Source organism: Alternaria conjuncta (assembly GCF_024043145.1).
Source record: "Alternaria conjuncta strain BMP 0040 chromosome Unknown scaffold_1, whole genome shotgun sequence".
NCBI lineage: Eukaryota > Fungi > Ascomycota > Dothideomycetes > Pleosporales > Pleosporaceae > Alternaria > Alternaria conjuncta.
Window position 1 is genome coordinate 802,836 of NW_026250090.1, and position 24,046 is coordinate 826,881.

At 54.3% G+C, this 24,046-nt stretch overlaps 6 protein-coding genes across 6 annotated transcripts; 3 read left to right on the forward strand and 3 right to left on the reverse strand.

The window, feature by feature from the left end:
- Positions 1 to 5,496: 5,496 nt before the first annotated feature.
- Positions 5,497 to 8,982, forward strand: J4E85_000276 (uncharacterized protein; the record flags this gene model as incomplete). The annotated part of the gene is made up of 5 exons (XM_051464568.1): positions 5,497 to 5,571; positions 6,459 to 6,639; positions 6,769 to 7,857; positions 8,098 to 8,775; positions 8,828 to 8,982. 5 exons carry the CDS (start codon positions 5,497 to 5,499, stop codon positions 8,980 to 8,982), a joined length of 2,178 nt encoding a protein of 725 aa, XP_051331089.1.
- Positions 8,983 to 11,825: 2,843 nt separating this feature from the next.
- J4E85_000277 (uncharacterized protein) lies at positions 11,826 to 14,449 on the reverse strand (the record flags this gene model as incomplete). Its single annotated transcript, XM_051464569.1, has 3 exons — positions 11,826 to 12,820; positions 13,213 to 13,840; positions 13,892 to 14,449. 3 exons carry the CDS (start codon positions 14,447 to 14,449, stop codon positions 11,826 to 11,828), a joined length of 2,181 nt encoding a protein of 726 aa, XP_051331090.1.
- A 788-nt stretch (positions 14,450 to 15,237) lies between these two features.
- Positions 15,238 to 15,801, reverse strand: J4E85_000278 (uncharacterized protein; the record flags this gene model as incomplete). Its single annotated transcript, XM_051464570.1, has 1 exon — positions 15,238 to 15,801. One exon carries the CDS (start codon positions 15,799 to 15,801, stop codon positions 15,238 to 15,240), a length of 564 nt encoding a protein of 187 aa, XP_051331091.1.
- A 306-nt stretch (positions 15,802 to 16,107) lies between these two features.
- On the forward strand, positions 16,108 to 17,235 carry J4E85_000279 (uncharacterized protein; the record flags this gene model as incomplete). The annotated part of the gene is made up of 7 exons (XM_051464571.1): positions 16,108 to 16,157; positions 16,290 to 16,519; positions 16,568 to 16,706; positions 16,751 to 16,816; positions 16,869 to 16,909; positions 16,995 to 17,108; positions 17,135 to 17,235. The coding sequence occupies 7 exons, from the start codon at positions 16,108 to 16,110 to the stop codon at positions 17,233 to 17,235; spliced, it is 741 nt and encodes a 246-aa protein (XP_051331092.1).
- Positions 17,236 to 17,583: 348 nt separating this feature from the next.
- On the forward strand, positions 17,584 to 18,372 carry J4E85_000280 (uncharacterized protein; the record flags this gene model as incomplete). Its single annotated transcript, XM_051464572.1, has 2 exons — positions 17,584 to 18,273; positions 18,343 to 18,372. 2 exons carry the CDS (start codon positions 17,584 to 17,586, stop codon positions 18,370 to 18,372), a joined length of 720 nt encoding a protein of 239 aa, XP_051331093.1.
- A 432-nt stretch (positions 18,373 to 18,804) lies between these two features.
- Positions 18,805 to 23,757, reverse strand: J4E85_000281 (uncharacterized protein; the record flags this gene model as incomplete). Its single annotated transcript, XM_051464573.1, has 1 exon — positions 18,805 to 23,757. One exon carries the CDS (start codon positions 23,755 to 23,757, stop codon positions 18,805 to 18,807), a length of 4,953 nt encoding a protein of 1,650 aa, XP_051331094.1.
- Between the last annotated feature and the right edge of the window lie 289 nt (positions 23,758 to 24,046).

Genomic DNA, 24,046 nt, shown 5'->3' on the forward strand with positions numbered 1-24,046 from the left:
GGTAAAGAGCGTTGAGATCTGATGAGAACCACACTACAGTGTATGTTGGGGTTTGACTGTACCGACTGTGAGGGTCGATGATGAGATGGTTTGAGCCGTTAAAGGTTATCAAGCTACACAGGTGGTTGGGAGCGGGCGATGGTGTTGTCAGTCGAAATCAGGCAATCACTGACGACTACTCTTCCGATTCATCATCCAGAATGGAGCAAGCGGTCCGAGTATCTCGAAACGTTCAAACTTCATGCGGCGCAATGCGAGTGTTCCAACCCGGGGCATTCCTCCGCTGCGCATGTCAAGAGTGGCACACCGGTTGTTGTTATCAATGAGGGCGTTCTCAGCGGCACGCGCATGCGACGTGCTTTTAATCAGAAAACCCTGATCTTAAGCCTGATGCGTTCCCACCAACGGCATTCCAGAAGGATGTTGCGGCTTGTAGAGACTGTATTGTGACATCTTTGACTGGCAAGATGCTCCCAGCGCGACAACCGGTCGATAATTGCCAGGTCGTACGACCAGGTTGAAACAAGACGAGGGAGCCCAGGCAACCAGATCCTAGGTGAAATACAAGGCTGTTGGCGAGAGAGATGTTAGCCTCGATCGTTTGAGTTTGGAGGCGCCCGGCTGTCAATGCGGGACGCGATCTTGAAACACCAGTCTGAGCATCTTCTCGAACATGTCAACGTTTCATGAGATCTCGGTATCTTCGAACCGACAATTGCATCGCATACACTACAACTATGCGCTATGCGTCGGCTCGCAGGTCTTCGCATGTTCCGAAGGCGCAGAAGTATCAGCGGTACGTGGTGGTCCCAAAGCTATTTCGAGTGACGAAATATCTGTGTAAGTTTCGGGGCTGCTGTACTAGGTTCAATGTCGTGAAACCAGTCCTTTGGGATTATTCGAGTCCGATCTGCTGTTACACGCTACACGTGGCGCATGGGGATGTAGTTCCGGTTCTCGTTTGTGGTCGCGTTCAGCGCTCTGGATGTGCTATGCGCAGCAAGGAGAAGGACGTGAAGAAGATGCAACCAAAAGGAGGCTGAGCTCGGCGCTTTGTTCACTTCACGTGCCCCGAACGGGCTTACGGAGGAGATTGCAGATCGTGATCAGTTAATTCTGCCATCAATCGACACTCGGTCGCGCCGAGATGACTTGATGAGGGCCCTCCAGTCAGACTTGAAATGACGATATGGGAAACTGCGCATGAACAGAGCAAGCGTATCCGGTGTACATGCAGTTGCAAGGCTGTTGCGTCAGAGCTCTTGACTCGAGTTCGCGAAAAAGCATGGAGCATAGGGCGAGCACAATGGTCACCGCTTCCTTCCAGAAGGCCGCTAGAAGGTTACTAAGATCGTGAAACGTGACCCAGGGCCAATTACAAGTCGTATCGCGACTGGAGTACGCACACAGCTCCAGTTAGGCAAGCCTCAAAGTTATTTTTTCTGCAGCGTAGGGCGGACTGCATCTGACAGAAGGGCCGACTTCGCATGGTCCCAATCTCTAATGCAATGCATCTCATGCAGTGCTGATTCTAGGACCAAATATGGGTGCACGTACTGATGCCTTCCAAGAGCAATCTCTCGACCAGCTTGTGGACCGAAAATTCATGTACGAGTATGTATCGTGAGCCAAATCGGCGCCAGTAACAATGTCATGTAAGATCCGGAAGAAGGTGAATGTATGACCGAGCGCATTTGAGCCGAGATAGAGCCAGCAGTACGCACCCGCATGATATCGACAACCCAGCCACCAAGAATTCCACCGAGAAGGCCATCTCCTGATACTTTGCCAAGCGCATATCAAGAAGGCTCGGTTGTGGGTCGCATATGGAACTGGCTGTTTCTATTCCAGTCACGCGCTTCGGAGAGATGCGTTGTAGAAATAAAACATACGCGTCATTAAATCAATTTGTTACAAGCTGCTTGGATAACGGCAACAGATATACATAGAACGCGGGATCACACCGTCCTTCGATGTGTTTGTTGTTGTGGCTTCTCCATCGAGAATATCGAAGAGGCTGGGCCTAGATGGCTGATAAGCCGAGGCGGCCCATTCGCACAGTAGGGTGGTAGCTTGATGCAGTGCATCGGGAGCTAGCGCTGACTGACATCATGGAAAACAGCGGTTAACGTGACGCTGCATCCATCAGCCCATGTCGAATCCTTTCCACAAGTGTCCGCTCGAATCAGTGCCGCCGCAAGGCCTGGTGAGAGAACAGGGAAAGGACGGGAGACCGGCCGGACCTTGTTGCAGCTCGATGATATCGACTGGGATGGCACGGATCACTCCGTCTCATGATTAAAGCCGGCAGAAGGAGAGTACTCCTTGAGCCAATGAGCACAAAGCTGTCGCCTGTCAGAAATGCCGCTTATGCAGTAACGTTCGCAAGTGAAGGCTCGGCTGGAGAAATAGCGATTTCAAAGCAGGACGAGAAGGTCTAGTCCTTCACTCCCAAATTGCGAAACTTGTGGCACTGCGGCATCTTTGGGCGCGTACTCGTGTTCGGCACAATGCTTGCCTGGAGCCCACTCATGATATACCCCGGGAAACAGATGTCGGATAGGCACCCAAGCTGCACCACGACCCTCAAGGGATGCGGGAAGCAAGGTCGAGGGGGCCTGGAGATCTTCCAAGCGGGTGGGTGACTGGAGCTCGCATCACCAGCATCAAGATCTTATCGCACAATCTGATAGACATTCCTGCATCGCTTTTTTGGATGTGACTGATATCTGCCGATAGAGTTGCAATAAGCAAATGCAGGCCTAGGCCCATCAAAGCTGCCTAGCCTATTTCACACGACAGCTGCCGCGAGCGGAGAAAACTTGATAATGTAAAAATGGTCGATATGATGGGGCTCACCTGCCGATCGCTCCCCGGTCAGTCAATAAGCAGAGAACCTTCGGTAGATGAACCATCGGGGCCTGAAACCGCACTTCGCATGTCATGGTAGCTTTATGTGACGTTATTTCCACGCGCGAAATCACGAATCGGGGATACGCGGTAGTGGTAGCGGTGGTTTGCAGCATCATCCAGTGTGCAATGCTGGTGGTGGGCGAGAGACTTGCGGGACGAGTCGGATCCATGTACGGTAGCGTCGCGCACCTTGTCCCTTGTGATCGTCGACCGTTGATGCCCAGGCATGTATCCCTGCTTCCCGCGAGCGGACAACGGTGTGCAAAATGTGGTTGGCCAAAACGATAGCCTGTCAACCAAATAACCGTACGCGAAGGCAACAACCATGACGCCCTCGCGATACTGGGCGTAACAGAGCTTTCTTGTTTAACGGTTATCATGGAAGCGACACCACGAACGGAGTTGGAGGCTGTTGTAGAACCAGGCGGCGGGCGACGCGCGAGAATGTCGACGAGCCACCCCAGCTGACCTTGGCCGTCATGCACGTCGCCGTCAGCCGTGTTTGCACCACGTTGCGGAGACACACAGCTAATCATTACATATGGGTGGAGTGAAAAGAGCAACCCGATGTAACACGGCATCGTTTTCGCTGACGAGATCGACATGGCTATGTCCACATCTTGTGCAACTAGTGCAAGCGTGGCTAATCGTCAAAGCGTGAAGAGGCGCCGCCTGAGGGTGTTCAGGAGGAGTTCGGCTTGCACAAAGTTGGCAGTGAAGATTTTGAATTGCCAAATCCGCAGTGGATGCGCATGCTGACGGTGGGAGAGTGAATGCGCGCGCCCTTGTGCGTCGCGAGTTGGGCGGCGGAGGTAGTCACCAAGTGTTGTGTTGTATCGAAATGTAGCGGGCGGCGTCAGAATAGAGTTGATGGTCGCTCGGTACCTGACCTATCTCCCTTGTCGTGAACAAGGCCAGCAAGCGTGCTCCCAGGGTTTCTCCGCACTGCGAACGCCTCGCTCGGAACTTTTACAAGCCCAGGTCCCATGCCACGATCATCGTGACAGGGAGGGTAATGCTCACAACATGGAACGGCGCGCTGTTTCCAACGCGATCTTCTCGAAGCCTGGCAGCGAGACATGCCGAACAGAACAAGAATATTTGTGTTGGTCGCGTCTCGTGTTTCAGTGCGCATGTGATACGTGAGGACAAGCGCGCAGAAGCAGGCTTGAGACGTCCGAGAAGGGCACGGCATTACAGCATTGAATTGACGCCCGAAGCGATGGAGCAAATGCACCGAGACGGCTGCAGGCGTGTATTGCTATCGCGATGGGCTAAGCGGCTATTCGCCCGGATGTTGTAGCGGAGTTTATCGACGCGTGTTGCTCGCGTTGAGCATGAGGGCAATTTCACTGGGAATAGCCACAGCAGCAATTGGATGGCAGGGCTGACTGGCGCATTGAAGGCGGTCCTGCCACGATGCGGCCCCTGAAGCAGCAGTTTGCTCGGTGGCATGGCTCCGCAGAGGTTGCGAACCCGACGTCCCAGGGCCGATCAGCGGCGATTTGAGCAGGCAGCCCATGACCCGTTTCCCGAGAAGCATCTCCGTGTGGCAGCATCAGGCATGGCGGTGCCGATCAGGCCTCGATGGCGATTGGAGGCTGCGGGCGTGCATCGGCCAGTCACAGCGGGCGACGTTGGGGGCACAAAGAGACATGCTGGTGAGCCGTTTTGGGCGTCTGCTCACCGGCGCCACGGGCCAATGGCGTGCAAGACGGCGGGGCGCTGGGCTGGGTGGTGCAACTGCTAAAACGGTCGACTAGCGGCGGTGAATTGGACTCGAAGGACGCGTCAGAGCAGCGGCGGGCGGAGCACCGTGTGCCCTGGGCGAGATGAAATGGCAGAAGCAGCAGGTGGCATCGTGTGCGAGCTATAGCAGGCCGGATTAAGACGCCAGGTGTGCCATGGGTGCGAGGGAGGTACCGCGGGGTCGCGACTGCCATGTCGAGGATTTAGCCGAGCGAGGCAGGGGCGACGAGCATGCGACGGGCAGGCGCGATGGGCGATGACGGCAGCTGCTATCAGTCTCACGTCGCGAAGGAACCGCTAGCTCGTCCTCGAGCTGTCTTTTGCGCTGGCTCTGGCTCGACTCTTGCTCTGGGCAGCAAAGCCCCACCCGCCGAAACCTGACCGTCACGTGCTCCACCGGACGCGACAGCGGGCAGCAAGAGAGTCTAAGACGACGCGCCTTTCCATCAAACAGCAGCTCCATCCTCGCAGTAGCAGCACCCACCCTCCGCGACGACATCGCCATCGACCAGGGCTATTCCGCCGGCGATCCCTGATCCCGGCCCCTTCGCATCCGCGGCTTGGGCGCTCGAAACAGCTGCTCCGTCCGAGCGTGCAGCAGAGCAGGGAGGTGGCTGTTCCAGGTTGATTTAACGACCGACTCCACCCTCGGCCCTCCCACCGCCTTTGCAGACTCTCCTCGCTGCCTTTCCCTAGACGTCGCTAGCGCCACCTGCTCTGCGCGTGAAATTGCGCAGGCCACGCTACTGCATCGCTCCCCAACCCTCGTCCACCGCTGCGCCCGGACCCTCGCAGCCCGGATCCTTCGACGTCTACCACCGCGCAATAATAACAATGTCGCAGCCAAAAATCCCAGATAGGGCCCGCAAGTATAAGGAAGACCCGGCGCCTGTAGCGTCGCAAAAGATGGTGAGTTGCCTCTGCTTCCTTGCACCCCCTACCACGCACGCTCGACCACCTGCATCATCCCATACACTCGCTACCCTCCGCTCGCTCCCATCTTGATCGGCCCTGCCGCACCCTCGACCGTTGGAGTTTCGTCGTGCGCGTCGCAGAACCCTTCCCTAAACCCGTCACCGCCGCTGGTAGCTTCACCCTCGCGCTTTTTGCATGCTGCAGCAGCCACTGCACGTCGCGGCCACACACAACGAGTTACCCCAGCTCCGGCGCGTCTCTGCCTACATGGTATGCCCTTCCCGCCAAGCAGCCCTGCTACCCAAAACCCGCCTCCCCTGTCGCACTTGCCAAAGCTTTCCTTGTCTCCTCTGAAGCCAGTCCAAGCCTCTTGTCACGCAGCCTACCAGCAGCGGAATCCCTGCCATCCTAGCAGCCTTCCGCTCCCACCGCTGGTCCGCTCTGTGTTGTCAACGTTGCGAAGTCCCGCCCTGCTTTCTTTAGTCTGCCCTTCCCATCCTATAAACTATACCCTACCGTCCTGTCTTTTTCCAGACCCTGCCCCTCGCCTACCACGCTGCTGCTGCACATCCGTCGCTACACCCTAGCCGCCCAGCCAACCACAGCGACCCGCACCCCCACCTCTCACTTGCTTGCACCCCCAGCCCCGATCACCACCACAGCACCTCAAGCAGACGCTTGCTTTTTATCTTTTGTTTGCCCCCAGCAGCCTTACTGACTGGCTGTCTTCTTAGCATCATCCCCACTCGGCTCAGGGCTTGCCACCGCCTAGTCACCTTCCTGTTCACCACCCTAGGCCTGGTGTAGTCCATCAACAACATCAACACCAGCACCATCCCGACTCTCCCCACCAGTCGGTGCCTTCTCAGAGTCCTGCACAGGGCCACTACCCATCACCACAGCACCCAAACCCCCAGGGCCCGCCGCAGCACCAATCGCCCTACATCCAGCAGATCCAAGGCCCCCCACCGCCGCAACAGCAGCAAGAGGTTCCCTACTACTCCCAGCACCACCAGAGCCCCTACAGCACCAACAGTGCGCCGAGTAACTACTCGTCCTCAGGTATGTTTTGTTTTTGTGTACACAAATCACCACGCGTTTGTCCATGCGCCCAGCGCATTAATGACGCCTCGACTTGGATGCCCCGGTCGTATATACCCCCGCGCAAAATGGAATTCTAACAATTCGCAGAAACCCCAGAGCTCATGGCGGCCGCAACAATGAACAGGGGCGGTTATCCTCCGATCTCATACCACACCCCGCAGTCAAACTCACCAGCATCTGTTCAGTCTCCACAGCACGACCAGCACGGCCGGCCAATCTATGGACAACCGCCCAGCCAGATGCCTCAATCAATGTACTACACACCCTATGCTTCGGCGCCAGTTCCCCAACAGTCACCCTACCAGCAGCATCCTTCAAGCGCGCCACAGCAACCAATGGCGACGCAATCGCTGCTCATGTCCCACCAGCAAAACCAGCAGATGCAGCATCAGCAACAGCAACAACATCAGCAGCATCATCCCCAAACTCCTGGAATGACCGGAAGCCCCAAGTCGCGCATGTCGCAGACGCCACTTCAACGGCCACCGTCAGGACTCGGCCCGCCTCAAGCTCCGCCTCAAGGCCCTCCCGTCGGCACCCCCAACATGCACGCTGGCCCTCCCGGAGGACCCAATGTCAACCCTAATGCCGCGCCTGGTCCCATTCCTGCCACCACTCCCCTTGTTGTGCGACAAGACCAGAATGGTGTGCAATGGATCGCGTTTGAGTACTCTCGCGACAGGGTCAAGATGGAGTACACCATCCGCTGCGATGTCGAGTCTATCAATGTTGACGAGCTGCCGCAAGACTTCAAGACCGAGAACTGTGTATACCCTCGCGCTTGCTGCGCCAAGGATCAATACAAAGGCAACCGTCTTCACTACGAGACTGAATGCAACACCGTCGGCTGGGCTCTGGCGCAGTTGAACCCTTGCCTGCGCGGAAAGCGTGGTCTCATCCAGCGCGCCGTCGACAGCTGGAGGAACAGCAACCAAGACCCCCGACTAAGGAGCCGACGCGTGCGCAGAATGGCCAAGATGACCACAAGGAAAGCCCAATCGGCTAACCATGGTAACCACATGGCTGGACCAGGTGGACCAGGTGCTCCCGGTGTTCCCAACTCTGCCGGATTAGCAGCACCGCCCCGACAACCGAACATGGGCATGGGCGGCCCTCAGATGCACCATCACCATGATGGACCTGGAGGGCCCCACGGAGGACCAGATGACGTTAGCGGTATGTTTCACCAGATGTGATGTGATAAGGCGCAATTGTTGTTGGCTGTTAAATGATACCTCTGTCGTTCTTTCTCCATGTACATTACATACTCCTTGATGTAATACCCCTTCGATACCACTGCCCCATGCATGCTTGCATATATACCCACCCCATAGTTACACATGTTTTTGGTTCAGCAGCGCAGGACGGGAAGTAGAGACATGTTTGGACGTGCAAGCTAACTCTCTTTGTGTACAGCCAATGAATACGGTGAATCACACACTCACCATCACCAAGCGCCAAACGGTCAATCATCATCACCTACCGACGGGCGGCCCGCTCAGAGCTTCTACCCGAATTACCCATCGAGCGACTCCGTCGCAGGCTCCAGCGGCATGCCGCCGATTCACGACAGCCTGAGCCACCCTCCGCCTCCATCGCACGCAGCGGGTGTGCCCGTTTCAAAGCAGCAAGAGCAAGACGAAGAAGAGCGAAAGCTAGCCATGTTTGGCGACTTACCTGACTCGAAGCGCCGCAAATTCATCCTTGTAGATGATGCGCAACGAGGAACTAGGGTTCGCGTGCGAGTTACTCTCGACACGGTCAAGATGGAGGAGATGCCTGATTCTTACCGCAAGTCCAACTCGGTATTCCCTCGTAGCTATTTCGCCATGCAAATGACCTCTCCACCTGCCAGCCCTCGTGGCAGCAAGGTCTTTGCTGACGAGCCCGATGTTGAGAGCGACCCGAGCTTCCCTCTGGCTGGCTCTACTGTTGTGCCTGTTCCAACGCTGGATGGCGAGACTCGTGTGCCGAAGCCGCGTCTTACTCGTGCGAAGCGGTCGAAGGAGATTACGCTCAATGATCTTGGTTACCGCATGAGCTGGAGCCAGAGTCGTGTTTTCGCAGGAAGGACATTGTTTCTGCAAAAGTCTCGTAAGTCAATGGCTCGGTACGAAGAAGAACGTTTTACTAACCTTATCAACAGTTGATGCCTACCGCAACAAGATGAGAAGTAGCATGATGGGCCAAGGTCAAGATGTGACCCAAGTAGCCCCACATTTCGAGACTCGTGTTGGAAAGAGGCGATGGAACGAGAGAATCGAGAAGAGCAAGAAGGCGAGGCGCGATGGCTCTCCTTAAGAAGTCTCAGGCCACATGCTCCAAACGGATGCCCTGGTTGCAGGCAGCCGCCCCGTTGACCCACTTTCTCGGCACTTGCAGGGAGCCCCTACGAACGACCGGGGTTGACAACCCTTTTCGACTCGGCACCAAATCCTTCGCGACAGGCCCGGCTGTTGCTTACACCCATGTTTCATCGTGGCTGTATTGGGTTTCAGACTGGTCGTTCATCTGCCGATGACTGCTTCTCTCTCTTTTCGATACTTCTCGGCCACCCACCACCGTCTTGATACCCGTCGGCAAGTTATGATCTCTTGCGACATACTCGGTCGGTTTTCGGTCTGTTCTTTCCTGTCTGTTTATAGCGTGTTGAGCGATCATCCCTTGTGCGAATGGACTTTGGCGTCTGCGGTAAAAAGAGACAAGGAAGCATCTAAAAGCATGACTCAGGACGCTGTCTATGGCATGAGGAAGGAGTCTTGTCGGCTATGATTGCGTCTTCGGATATGTTTATATTGCGCATGTTTTGTCAGTATTCGGTAGATGGGCTAGTTGTTGCTACCCTGGACATATAATAGACATTTCAAAAACAAACATGCAGTCTGACATTAAGTGATTTCTCGCGAGTGTTTACAGCCCGGCAAAAGTCCAGAGTAAATTGCCCTCTTCGAAACCTTGGAAGAGGCGTTTTGTGTATCATCGAGAGACCCGGAGGATGCATCCCAGATGCAGCGAGCTGACCAGTTCGCCCGCAATCCTTCAAAGCACCGAACGAGAAGAGAACCCACACGAACCGCTCAGTAGCCACTCACGATTACTCACAGCGGTACGCCACGCAAGCCTTTCCATGCATGCTCGACGTGATATTGTCCGAGACAAATAAATCACGTCGATAGTCGTTCGGTCGACCTACTCTCCCCTAGGGACATCCCTCCCCCATACGTTCGCAAAGCGGAAGGCGGACAGGTGACAGGCCGGGAGAGCCTGGTCTCGCGTGGCTGAATACCACTCATGTCTACGCGTTGCGTGCCTGGTGCCTGACTACCCAGCTCAGGCACACAAGGATGATTTGCTTTTCAGGGTGGGTAAGGTGTGGGTAGTAAGGGGCGAGGGGGGGGGGCGCACCGCACGCAACAGGGCAGGGTATCAGAGAAGGCCAGGCACACGACTGCAACGCAATGCAATGTTGTGCGACGCGACGCGACCCGACGGTTGTTGGGGTGTGTGGGCAGAACAGGCTGATTGCGGTTTAGACACGATTGCCGGAACGGCTGGCCGTTGGAGACCGAAATTACCCATGCATGCATGTGGCATGTGGCACGCGAGACGAGGTACGCGCGGAAAGGACCCCAACCAACCCAACTGCTGCCAACCCCCCCGAAAGGCGTCGAGAACGGTAAAACCGTTACGAACTTAGGAGTAGTCGGAAAAGGCCCCCCTCCCTCCCTCCCTCCCTCCCTCATCCAAAGCAACGTAAGAAAAACTCTCCGAAGTTGCAGCGATGGTGCTTGGAGGGCATGTCACATTGGGCGGGATATGCCTAGTTGGCTTGTCAAAACTAAACCAGAGATGGGCTGACATATCGTCGCTTTTCGCGCTGACGGCAGTTACCAAGGCTCTTGGTATACTCGTGTGTGAAACTGATGCTTTTCTCCGTCTGCGCACTCTACCTGCAACAATTCACTTTTCTAATCGACGCCTTCTGTCCCGTCTCGCAGTATCCCAGATCAATCCTCCGCAAGACCAATTCCGCGCCTACGCAACCCACATCAAAGACTCTCGTCATCATCCCATCCACTCACGGCCGCCCCGATTGCTAATACCAAGAAGAACCGAACTCCCAAGACCTTTCTCCACTGCAAGTCTGCAACCTAGAAAAGTGAACTAACTAATCCGAACCAACTATGTCGCTAGCTAGTAGCTACTCCACTTTCTCAAAAAAACTCCGGGCACCCAAAGCTAGCCAGTCACAAGTTGGTAACGCCCACTTTCCGGCACTAAAAACAGCTAACCCGACGTTAACGTTAATCTTCGGCGCGACTTGCCAAAACGTTGAAAGTAGTAGCACCGCCGACCGTTTTTTTGCTGCGTCGTTGATGCTCGTTTCCCCGTCTTGGCTCTCGTGTGCAGGATGGTTGACTGAGCTCGTCCTTTTTCTGTTAATAAGCGTGCAGCGCCGTTGAGTGAATGAGGCTGACTGGCTGGTCGCGTGAGCTAATGAGCTAGTATTTAGCCATTGCGGGGCAAAAAAGCTTTGCCTTTCACTATTGACAACTGCTAGGGCGTTTACTACATACTACTGTAGATGAGACTTTTGGACGCGTCGAGATTCGGGTTCTAGGAAGGCGTTTGGGCGGTTTGCTGTCATGCGCTTAGGAGAGTGGGGGGAGGCAGGTGCGTGAACGGGGACGGAACTGGTCTGTCTGGCCGATTCGGTGGCTTTGATAAGATGCAGCGCATCGTCATTTCGCTGTTTGCGGTCTTTGGTGATCTGGATGCTTTTACTGTGAGTAAGCTGTGGATGGGTTGGCTAGCTGGGGCTTGTTCGTTTGGCTTTTACGCAAGAGACATTTGACATGTTCGATAAGCCAAAGCGTGATACCATTTGAGACTTTGTACCAGCTTCTTGTTACCACTAGCTAAGCAAGAACCGTATAGAGTTTCGATGAATGATAGAAGTGTAGCTAGTGCGAAGCATATCGCGACTTCATGCGAGTAGACGAAGATACGGATACTTCGATACATCCTGCTCTGCAAGAGACATCTCCACTGCTAAACCCTCTTGCGACATGGGAGTCCCATTCAAGGTACATCGTGCAAGGCGTAGCTCTCAGGTAGTCACCGTGATACCGGTTCCATGCTTCTCATCTCATAGTCTTTCTCGCGCGCCTCCCACTCTGCCCGGCCATACCCTGAGCATGCTCCGGCATCTCAACTGCGGTCACTGCACGTGCGCGACTGCCACCGTCTGTCCCTCTTGATTTCATAAGCCTTTCCTGCTCTTGCGTCAGTCTCAGTCTCTCTCGATCCGCCTCATGCACAATAACGCCGTCGATGACGCTGTACTTACTGATGTCCGGGTCATCGTAGTCGTCCGAGTCGTCTTGTACTATGGGTCGAGCAGCGCGAGACTTGGCAAGATACCTGTCACCATTGAAGCGAGAATCTGTCCATGAACTCAATCCAGCGCCGTGTTTTGGGGATGTGATCTCAGGATCTGAAACGTCGGCCAGCATTTCTACGTCCTCTGCAGCGTTGCTAGCGGTGCTAGGCGCGGGAGTGATGGACATGGCCCGCATGCCACCTCTGACTTGCTCGAAAATCCCAGCTTCAGCTGTTGCTCTCTCGCGCTGGTTCGCTTCATCGATAGCAATGCTGGTCCGAGTTTCTAATTCGGCTTCGCTAAGTTGGGTGATCTTTGCAGACGCGTCAATTTTGGCCTTTCGGGGTGAGCGCGATACGGTTGCTCCTTGAGTCTTTAACGTAATGATTTTGGACTTCTGAGACGCAGGTGTCGGTGTAGATGGTGTCGTCGGCTGAGGCTTTCTGGTGGGCACACGCGGTGGGGTGGTCGGTAATGCCGCATCAGTTTGGCTGTTGACCTTGGGTTTCGATTTTTGCAAGCTCGTGAAGCCAAAGCCATTTTTTCCCTTGTTATACACACCTTTTGAGGCAAGAGCTGGTGGTAGTGGCGGAGGAAGTTTAGCCTTCTTGGTCGCCGGCCTAGATGTCTGCTTCTTTGCAGGCTCAGGAGCATCGTCCATCATGACAGGGGAACTAGGCTCCTCATCATCAGACGGCGGGGCATAGTCACTCTCCTCATCGCTGCTGAGATCCACCACCTTCCGCTTGCCTCTGCCTGAACGCGAGGAAAATGAAGTATGCGATACGACTGACGCATCGCGTTGACTTTGCGAAACACTCGAGGCGCGATTAGTAGGAGTAGAGGTAGATACCTGCGACCCAGCCCGAACACCCCTAGCAACCGCAACACTGTCTTTGGTGGCACTGGCTGGAAGGAACGGCCTTCTGAAGCTGGGCGTCTTAGGAGTGGTAGGGGTAAGTGGCTCTGCGGTTGGGGTGCGAGGGCTCTCTTGAGTGGATACGAGGCCAGTATCTTGAGGTGATGGAAGCATATTTGGAGTGTGCTGCTGTGGTCTTGTTGGAGCTTTGTATACGTTAGCTAAGTCACTATAAGATCGAAGACAGCAAGCTTACTACGCGGAGCTTCATGCATCATCGTGTCCATACCATTCGAAACCGATTTACGAAGGTCGCTCTCCAAGTTTTTGGTTGCATGATCCGGGACAGAGTCAGGACCAAACCTGTCTCCACGTCCAAGGTCTTGCGAAGACTCGATTGAGCCATTCAAATAGTAAGCATGGCCTTCCTTTCGCAAAGCTTCTTGGTCGTCTCGAGGAAGGCCATGGAACGCTGATTCCCGGAACATCGATGGCTGGCCTGGTTGGTAGCCTACACTTTGTTGCGATTGAAACTTGTCTTGCTGGTGGCCTTGAGAGAACCTCGAATGAGCGAAACCGTTCGTCGGCTGTAGGCCTTGTGAAGCAGAAATTGTGGGGGTGGCCCACGGAGAGGAGGCCGATAATGGTCTACCTCCAGGATTGAATGCTGTTCCTTGACGGGCATCTGGCATGCGAGGCACATTCGCCCAGTTGCCAAAACCCACGCCCCCGACCAGGTTCCGCTGTGTACTGAGAACAGCTGCCGGCGCATGCTGAGAGGCGATGGAGGTCGAGACGTGCACACCGGAAGTATTACTGTTACTTGTACATAGCGCAGGCGGTTGTGTAGATGGGTGTGAGGGTTGCTTAGTAAAGACGTGATGTTCATGCTTCAACTGCTCTGGCTTTGGCCTGTCCTATATCAATCAGTCTTAGAACAAGAATGCTTTTGTTATTTGCCGACTTACCACGTTTCCGATTTTGTCAGATAAGCCGGGAGGGTCTTTCGCGACAGGTCCTTGCCCAGCTATCTTGAAAATAGGCTTCTCCTTTACCAACACTGGTTCATCATCATCCTCGTCGGAACAAAGATCAATGATCGTGACAGCGGCCTTTTTGTTCTTGGGTCCTGCTAGCGGTGTGGTTGTGTTGCTCCCTGGCTTGGATATGGACGGTGCTTTGGCTCTGGGCGCCGGCGTCTTCTTGATAGTGGGAGCAGCTCTCGGTGGTGCAGCAGCTACCCGGCGATTTGCTTGACTCTGGACACCCGTATTAGGCCCGACAGCCGTGTTGCCAACCTTCTTCTTCTCCTTATCTGCTGCCGCCTTGGTCTTGCTCCAGAACTCTTCCTCTTCTTTCTTGTGTTTTGCGAGAATAATTGCTCGCTCCTTGTTGACGTTGTCCTGAAACTTGGCAAAAGACTCCGTCGCGTACCGTTGGAAGCCCTTAAGTTCAGCTTCGTGCTTTTGTCGGAAAGTGAGCCACTGTTTGTCTGCAGCACTGACCTCGGGGGGTTTCGATGCCATGCTGAGAGTCGCAACGCGCTGAAGTCAAGGCAAAGATATTAAATACTGTGAGGTAAGAGAGTTCGTTGCGAGCGGGAGAAGGTGGGTAGATGGAGTGGTGATATACCAGCTTGGACAAGGTGAAGGTGAGTGAGAGATCTGCGCGATTACAAACGGGACCAAGGTAAAGGCGCAACTCATGGTGACCACAGATTTGAGGATGCGTAAGTAAGGTAAGACCTCTATGTTCATGGCTTAGGCTTGCAGGTAGGGTGCCTTGAATGATAGGTAAACGGAACGCCGAGACGCAAACGACGAGAGTATCCACTTTTGACCTATTGTGACCTAGGATGCTATATAGAGAGGGATTGGCTGCGCGCAAGCCCAATGCAATATATTAGTCCAGTACAGTGCTTATCAAAAGATGCGTGCGCGACAGAGACTCCATCGCATCGACTGTCAGGATCTTGATCCTCCTGTTCCCAATTATCATGACCCATACAAAGCGCGAGGTCGACTTCGGCTAGGTCTAATAGCCTCGCGGGCACGAATAGCCATACACCTGCTCAGTGCAAAGGCTCGCAACTAGCTCGAAGGCTCCCGTTGCTGCTTTCCTTGTCTCGGATTTGCGTCGCTGCGAAGGGAAAGTGAGACCTTTCAGCAGTCGTCTTGCCGAGAATCTCCAATCAGGTCGCAATAATCTTGACTGCTCTTGTGCCGTTCACCATGCTCTCGGGTATAAGATGGGTCCTCGCGCCTGTGGTCGTCTCCATTCTAGGATCGGTGATTCCGTGATGCTCTCTCTCCCTTCACAGATATTTCTTCGCGGCAGTCGCAACCCTCTGCCTAAACACCGGGCTCTTGATGACTTCGCCATTGCCCACAGCAAAGAAGGGATTCATAATAGTCTTGACCCATGCCTCGTATACGTCGACCATGAAGTTCTTGACAGCTTCTTCCGTGGCTGGGCTACTCGGATTGTATAAACCAGCACCTCCTCCCAAAGCAGCTCTTCCACCCGCTAGACTTCCCCTCGCGCCTCCAGCACCTCCACTCGTTAGCCCTAGACTTTCGTCGCGTGGTCTTGTGAGCAGAAGGAAGCGTGTGTTGCCGCCGGTGATCCAGCACGACACAAAGCAGTTCTGGTATTTATCGATGTGTTTAAGGTACATGGGTGCGGAGCCACTGGATGTGGAAGGGCCCCATTGCACTTCTTCGACTATATCGAGGGACGAGTGTAGAATGAACGGGACAAGGGCGCGCTCTGCGGGGGTATAGTTCGCGACACCGGTGCCGCCGCTGCGTGAGGTACCGAAGTCGTGCGTGAAGAGAGGAACATCGAGAGGCGACAGAATGGAGAACGTGTATGACATGGTGAGGTATGAGGTTGTATGTCGGTATACGTGTGGAGTGTTTGGCGTGCGCCGCGTGGCCCAGGTGGGGATGCGTGATCTAGCCTAGTACAGCCTTTCTGCTCTCACGAAAATGAAGGCGCCAGGATTCGTAATTCGTATCGTCGTAAGTCAAGCTTGGGGTTTAGCTGTGCAGCGTGTGGGGTGTGCTGGTGAGCTTCCCCACGCTAATCGGCATGTCTGCCAAGAAAGTCCGCGGGAGTGCCTTTCGAAGAATATCGCGACTTCGATTGCGCAACCCAGCATCGCCAACCCCAGCACGTCACCATGTTTGGTCCTTTCCGCCTCACAAACCCGCTATCGGGCGGTCTATTATGGTGCGACTCTCCACATTTCCCGAATTATCGACCCCACGCAATTGCTCATTGTCGCCATCGCATTTCCCGCTCCGATGCATCTTATACCAGTTACGACTTGATATGAGGAAGTGCGTGCTGACAAATTCGTAGGAAGATACCATGGCGGCTATCCAGACACCAGAAGTACAGGCAACGCGAGCGCCTACGGCACGTTGACACTGTGGTCGGCACACTCGATACCGCACTACGACGCATGGGACAGAGCATGAAGAAGGTGGAGCGCTGGAAGATGGAGATGCCGACCGAGGCAGAGATGCTTCCCAAGGACAAATACACCGTCTTCGACCGTAAGGTGAAGAGGTATCGAAAGGGAATACACAGTAAGTTGCATGCTTCTAGTATCTTGGGACAAAGCTTGGTGGCGGCAGAGGGAGAACTAAAAGCATCTGCGGTGGAGTACATCCTGAATTTGCGGTCGCTGACAGTTCACAGAGGTGCCAAAATGGACGAGAGTCAGTCAACGACTCAACCCTCCGGGTTTCTAGACGGTCCCTACCGGGAACGACGGTCGCACGTGTGTATACCATGTATTACTGTACAATTTGCATCAGATACGGCGCTATGGGAAAAGAGCAATACAACATCTCAAATCTGCACTGGGCTCTTTCGTTTCCTGAGTGCAAACATCAATCTGCATCGTTAGCGAGTTCGGCATCCCCTCGCATACAGATCGGCCATGCACACTATCGCAGAAGCTCGTCAATTCTTCCGTGCTCTACCACTTTCTAGGATATTCTTGTTCCAAATAGTCACCAACTATGTCAACGTTACCTAAATTATACACTCTGACCGCAGTAGAAATACTGGACTTGCTCAAAGCCAATACCATCACAGTTGAGACCTATGCGCAATCTGTTCTTGGCCACATCCGCGACCGGGACCATATTGTCAAGGCATGGGCCCATCTCGGTGAGTCTTGCTCTGCGCATATAAAGCACTTCACCTGAGCAAACGCCAGATCAAGAGCTTGTTCTACGCCGAACTCGAGAACTTGATCATGTGCCACAAAATCAGAGAGGACCGCTGCATGGAGTGACGATAGGTATCAAAGACGTGATGAACACGAAAGGTCATAAGGCAAAGTCTTTTGCATGCTAGATGTTGACAAGTTTCAGACATGCCCACCCAGTATGGCTCACCGATATACAAAGGACATCAATCTGGCTTCGATTCATCGGCTGTTGCCATTCTGCGATCTGCAGGCGCCCTTATCTTCGGTCTGTCAATTCACCTTACCTATGAATGATTGTTGACGTCTCCCACAGGCAAGACAACGACAACTGAATTCTCGGTCCCTAACTCAGGACCTCCAACCGCCAATCCACACGACCCATCTCGAACCCCAGGCGGCTCTTCATGCGGGTCCGCCGCCGCAGTAGCCGATATGCAGATTCCACTTGCTCTAGGCGTCCAGACAGGCGGAAGCGTCATCCGACCAGCAGCCTATTGCGGCATCTTTGCCATGAAACCCACGTACAACGCCATCCCAACCTTGGGTCAAAAGACTGTTTCTTCTACATTAGATACCATCGGCTTCTTCGCTCGCAGCATACCGGATCTGCAGTTACCAGCAGATGCCTTTTCACTCTGTGACGACCAGCATCCGGAGAAAGTGTGCTTGCGAGATGTCTCAATCGCTCTTGTCAAGACACCAATGTGGTCACATGCCGGCCCTGGTACTATACATGCCATGCAGAAAACAGCTGTGATACTGCAAAACCACGGCGTCCGGGTCGAAGAAGTGTCACTACCGGATGACTTTGATGATACAGACACTCTAACGCGCTCTCAAAACGCAATCATCGGCGCTGAGACCGCCCTCGCTTTCCACGAAGAATACCATTCGCACAAGGATGATTTGGACGTCTCGATTCGGAATCTATTAGAAAATCACTTTAAACACGCTGATGCAGAAAAAGCAAGAAGAGAAGCACTGGATAAACTCGCTCATCTGCGGACCGTATTCAACACGATAGCAGCCAAGTATTCTGTCATCATCGCGCCGAGTGCTGTAGATGAGGCGCCGATGGGACTTGGGGATATGGGCAGTCCGGTTTTCAATACGATGTGGACGGTAAGTTGACATGTCACAGGTGGTAGATGAAGACGAGTTTGACTTTTATCCAGGGTCTGCATGTACCAGTGGTACACATACCTGCTTTCGTGGGGATGAATGGCATGCCCGTTGGTGTTTCTCTCATTGCGGGTACAGGGCGCGATTGGCATCTTCTTCGGATTAGTAGAGTTCTTGGAGAGGTTCTTATGGCTGAGGGAGGGTGGCAGTCGAGGGCATCGGACGTTGACACGTTCTAGAAGGGAGTTTGTACAAGGGCGGAGTAAATTCACATTAGGCTTAGTTGACCACGACATTAATCGATAGACCAATCGACAGAAGATCAAGTTCACAGGGCAGTATTGTAGATGAATGTAACAAGGATGAGCAGCGTGAGATTCATGCTAACTGGCTATCTGGCTAGCCCGCTGACAAAACGACTGACATGTCTTCTAATCCACCCAGTGAAAGCAAATGCATAATGAAAAAGATATGCAGCAACTCCACGCTTACACCCAAATCAACAACACACCAACCGACGAACCCGTGGAACTAAGCAGTCTGCGTGCCCACATCAACACCCTCAACTCCCACCGCAGGACCAGCAGCAGACGCAGGCTGAACGGGCGCTTTCCTCTCCCCAAAGTTGTGCAACCTCTCTCCTATAAGATAAACCTCATCCCTAACGACCAACCTCCATCTCACAAGGAGCCTGACAACCGCCGAGGATGCCCACATAACCACCAAAGCAAGTCCCACAGCCGGGAAGCTGAAGCGCCAGAGTAAATTCTTTGTTGCTTCGTTTGCATTCCGGTATAGCGTTCGACTCGTGACAAACGCCAGACTGGATGGAACGGCAATAGCGACGAGGAAGAGCGCGAGCACGGGGATGAGGAAACAGCGTGTCGCGATCTTGGCGTTGGGGTAGAGCCAGCCATCTCTGATGACAGCTTTGAACGCACGTGCGGGCCGGGAATTGCGGTTCGCGAAGACGAGGCGTGCGGCGAGACGAGAGTACAAGAAGCCGAGGGTCCAGTCTTGGATGACGTGGACGACGTGGGGTTCCTTGGGGCCAAGGTAGGCGTGCAGGGGCATGAGGAAGTAGAGTTCTAGAAGGACGGCGAAGAGAAAAGGTATGGCGAAGATGAGGGTTGCCCAAACGTATGAGAAGCGGAGGGCGCGGCCACCGACGCGCGAGGTGGTTGCTGCGATGGTGTGGAGTGTGGACATGGGATCTGGGATGGAGCGATTGAGCGACGAGATGAACTTGAAGGCGTGGTAGGCGGAGTAGCCGATGCTGGCGAGCGTGTAGACGCCGAGGGAGAAGGCATGGATGTCGTTCATCTCGACGGTTGGCGGGAGGAAGAGTGAGAAGAGATAGCGGCCGAAGAGTAGTGGTAGGATCGTTACGCTTACTCCCGATAGACCCATGAAGATCCATATCGTGACGATGAAGCAGAGAATGCGCACGCGGAACCATGGTGGGATGAATACCATCGACACGAGATCAGAGTTGTGCACTCCGCCCTCATTCTCTCCATCTTTGCGAACGTTGTCGCGGTCGACTTCGACGAAGACAGGTTGGCCCTTGGGAATGCGAGCTTGATCGGAAGCAGGTGCACGAACGTATCGGCCATCATCGCCTTCTTGCGCAGGGACCTTGTCGCCAAAGAGAAAGTTGGAAAGGCGGAGGAATCCAGCGCACTTCTGGAAGCACCATTTGTAGATAGCATGCAGACCCTCGCTAGGCTTGTAGAACTTGATGATGACCGGCGTGAGGAAGTTGTAGAAGAGAAGGTCGAGCGGAAACTCCAGCGATGGTGCTTCGGTAGTCCAGTGAATTGGCAGGACGTTGGTAGTAGCACGACTCAAGGTCCATACGACACCGCCAAGGCATACAATAACGAGTGCTCCATACACAAGAGCGCTGAAGGCGATCTTGCGAAGTTGAGTCGTAACGCTACGCTCTAGGACGTCCCGAACAGGATGGAAGGTCGGATCATCTGGGTCGCGGATGAAGTACAGCACACCCTTGCGCATGATCTTGCGGCACATGGACACAAAGAGCGCGAAGTGGAACATGTAGCAGGTACCGATGAACCAATGCACGAATCCAGATGTCCATGGACTCTCTCTCGCGAACTGCCACCTGTTGTACAGCGTAGCGTTCTGGAATAGTGGAAGCATGGCCAAGTCGAGAAGCAGCCCGCAGTACAGCGGAAATGCCAACATCTCGATACTAATGATAAGGATCACCTTGAGCACACCTCCGGCTTGTTGTAGTATATCAGAAAGAATGCGTTCGATCCTTTGTCCTTGCTGTGACGAGCTGAAAGGTGTGCCGCGCCTGAGATATATCGCACCAAGAAAAGCGAAGAACCCATAGCCAGCCAGTATTGCGATTAGGCGGTCACTCGCCGTCCATCGCTCCAGTGCAGTGTATGCTGCAGCGGTGCTGCTGTTCGAGTCTAGATCAATGGTGATCTTGTACGATTTGGCCGTCCAAAGCCATGAGAGCAGAGAGCTGCACTGGCCGTAGGTCGTCGTAAAGATATCTTGAATCAACGAGGGAAGGCGTCCAAGGACCCTCAGCACAAGCTTGGGCGGCGAGTCTGCTGAAATTTCCTCGATGATGGCGTTTGCAAAGCTGCTCGTTTCATTGAGCGCAAATGAGGTCGTGTTCTGCAGGCTTCGTAGTGAAGCGTGTGCGTTAAGCGTGAATTGGGTGTAGCTGGGCTGAGACGATAATGGCGAGTCCATGAACATCTTGCCAATACGAACCATTGCACTCTCTGCAAGGGAGTATGCTGGCGTAGATACTGCACGGAGTGGACCATCTATGGTTTGAGACAGTTTCCCCAAGGAACACAGCTTGACCAGACTGGAGATGGCATAAGAACTCCAGTACGTCGTACCAGCTACGAGGAAGAGCGTGACGTCGACTATGAAGTCCGTTACTGCAGCGACCGCCTGTAGAGGGATTTTGAGGAGTTCGATAGGGCTTCCCACCATTATTATGACGAACTTACCCCAGAGATAAGGAACCCATACAGCGCACGCCAATGTGCAGGTGATCAGCACGGCACTGAACAGGGCGTTCTGGAAAAGACCGACAATAGGCCCTTGCATACCAATGAGCTCAAGTATACCTTCCAGGTCTTCAGCGTCTTCAATCGCTTCCTGGTCGTTGACATCTATGCCAGCTTGTGCAGCAGCAGCAGCAACTTCAGGATCTTGGGGCGCAGCATTGCCATGATCCCGCGGCTCGTTCCCCAAGAAGGGCACAAAAGGCGCTTCGTCTGCAAGATCGCGCACGATATGCTCATCGTTGCCTCCCTCTTCGACAGGTTGAGCCATCGGGGCTATGTCTCCAAACATCCAGTCCAATACTTGGTTCACTGGATTTTGTGGAGGTTGAGGCGCTGCTGGTTGTGCGTTGGCTGGAACCGCAGGCTGGTCGTCCGGGTGTTGCTGACCCACTTCAGAATGCTCCTGTTCTTCGCGGGTGGTTGAGTCTTGGTCAGGTTGGCTACTGCTGTTGTCGACTTCAATGGTAGTATCGACCGTAATTGAGTTGTCTAGATGAGTGGAACTGCTTTGTGCAGAAGACGTTGACTCGGGTAGATTATCCTCCACACTGGCGTCGACAGCCTTAGCTTTACCCTTGTCGTGAACATGTTCTCCTTCCAGCGCTTGGTCGGAGTCATCTTCTACAGCCTCAGGGACTTGCTGCCAGCTTCCACTGCTGTGCTCGCTACCCGGTTCGTGGTCCGATGCAGCCTCGGGTCCTTGATCGGCTCTTCGGTCTGCGTTGTCGTCGTCTTCCCACGATTCGGGTACGTTTTCAGCACTTTCCTCGTTGGAAGCTGACGATTGTGGTACGTTCTCGAAAGACCATGTATTACCCTCTTCTAGGCCGCGACGGATTTCTGTCGCGATGAAGGATCTATCGCGTGCTGGCATGTTTGGTCTGTGCGAAGATGAAGACGATTCGGAACCTTCAAGATCTGGCGCTACGCCTGAAGGTTGGTGGAGTGACGAGGTTCTTGCAGGAAAGCTTGAGCTGCTAGCCTCGCCGTCTTCCATCATTGCTCGCTCAATAGCCTCGTTAAAGCTCTGGGATGGAAATCCATCGTCATAGGCATCCACAAGATCATCCGATTGCATCATCGACCTCAAATCACCGGAGAGGCCTTCGCGTACTATGTTGCGAACAAGCTCGTCGCGTTCTCGGCGGAGCGAAGAAGACCGGCGAACGCGGCGTATCGTAGGTTCAGCAGCCTCGGGCTCATCATTCTCGCGAGTGAAGTCTCCAGGGGCAATTGGCTCGTTTTGGTCAGTATTTTCAGGCTCATGAGCTTCTTCCGCATCCGCAGCCTCCCCAGCCACTTCAGCATCCAAAGCATCTAAAGCGTCTTCCAGCTCGCCCTCATCAACGACCACGTTGTCAACGAGAGCCTCCTCTTCTATGATGGCAGCCCTCTGCGCAGCAACGTTGTCACCGAGGGCAACCATATTGATGACAGGTTGTTGCTGGACCACCCACTCCCTGATCAAGAAGACAAGGATAAACGCCACAACAACGAGTAGAGTGATGATCTGCCCCTCTATCACGTCAACAATAAAGCGATTGGCGCTTTGAGACTGGAACCAGTTGAAGAAGGGGACATCGGAGAGTAGCGACGGACTACGAATACCGAGGTGGTCCGAGGTAGTATTGGAAACGGTGCCGTTCTTGTCAACGACAGATACATGAGTAGTTATTCTGTCGGCTTGTGCAAGCTGGGAAAAGGGGAATGGGACCCCGAAGAAGACTCGTTTGGCATAGGTCCAGAGGATGGATTCGCTAGTCGTGGAATTGTTTGGAGTATATGTTATCTTCATGGGCCCGACGGTACTTGCCACATGCACAGTCGAGTTGCTGCTCTTGGCGGTATCGAGTGCGGAGCGTATCAAGTCGATATCGCTAGGGGCCAGTCCTCTACCAGTCGCGGGCATTACTGACGTCTCAGGTGTGTCGGCAAACATGTCTTGTGACCAGCCACCATCGCCGACCCAGAACAGGCTGCGCCATACGACGCGCATGCACCAGGGTAGTAGGAAGAGCCAGACGGCGCCCACCAGGACCCCTCGGCACCAGGTTGTGAACATGTTGAGTACGTGGAGAGCGGCGCGGCGTACGAAGACGGTCGTGGGTATGCGATTCGGCATGCCGGGGTGGTATAGTTTGGTGAAGCGGAAGGATGTCTTGCACAGTTCGCAGTGCTTCTTCTGGGTGTGGGACAGCCATTCCATCAGGCATTCTTGGTGGACGTATTTGATGCTACCGCTGCACTTGCAGGGAAAGAACAGAGGCTCCTCGGCGGTGCCTTCCCCGCGACATATCCGGCAGGTGTCGGCTTCGTCTTTGTCCATGGCTCGCTCGTCGGAAGTCTGGGGGGCGCTGTCGTGCGCGGAGGCATCGTCGAAGAGCCCCGCGGTGAGGGGCTCGGCATCGGTGGTCATGGTGGAGGGGGATTAAAAGTATACACGCGGTAAGAGGGGTGTTGTATCGAATCGGAAGATATGGTTCGGGTTCGGGCAGATGCCGCACAAGTCGATCTCAAGTAGGCATCGGAATCGCAGCGAGGGAGCGGCGTGAAGAGGACGGGCGTGCAGTGCTGCGCGGTGGAGGACAATGCAGATGCAGGGAATTAGGGACGTGAATAGACCTGGGGGAAAGCGCACAAGGGTGGATGCGGCCGGAACCGTGGTTGCGTGCAGCAGCTCTGGCGACGGAAGTGGTGATGTCGCC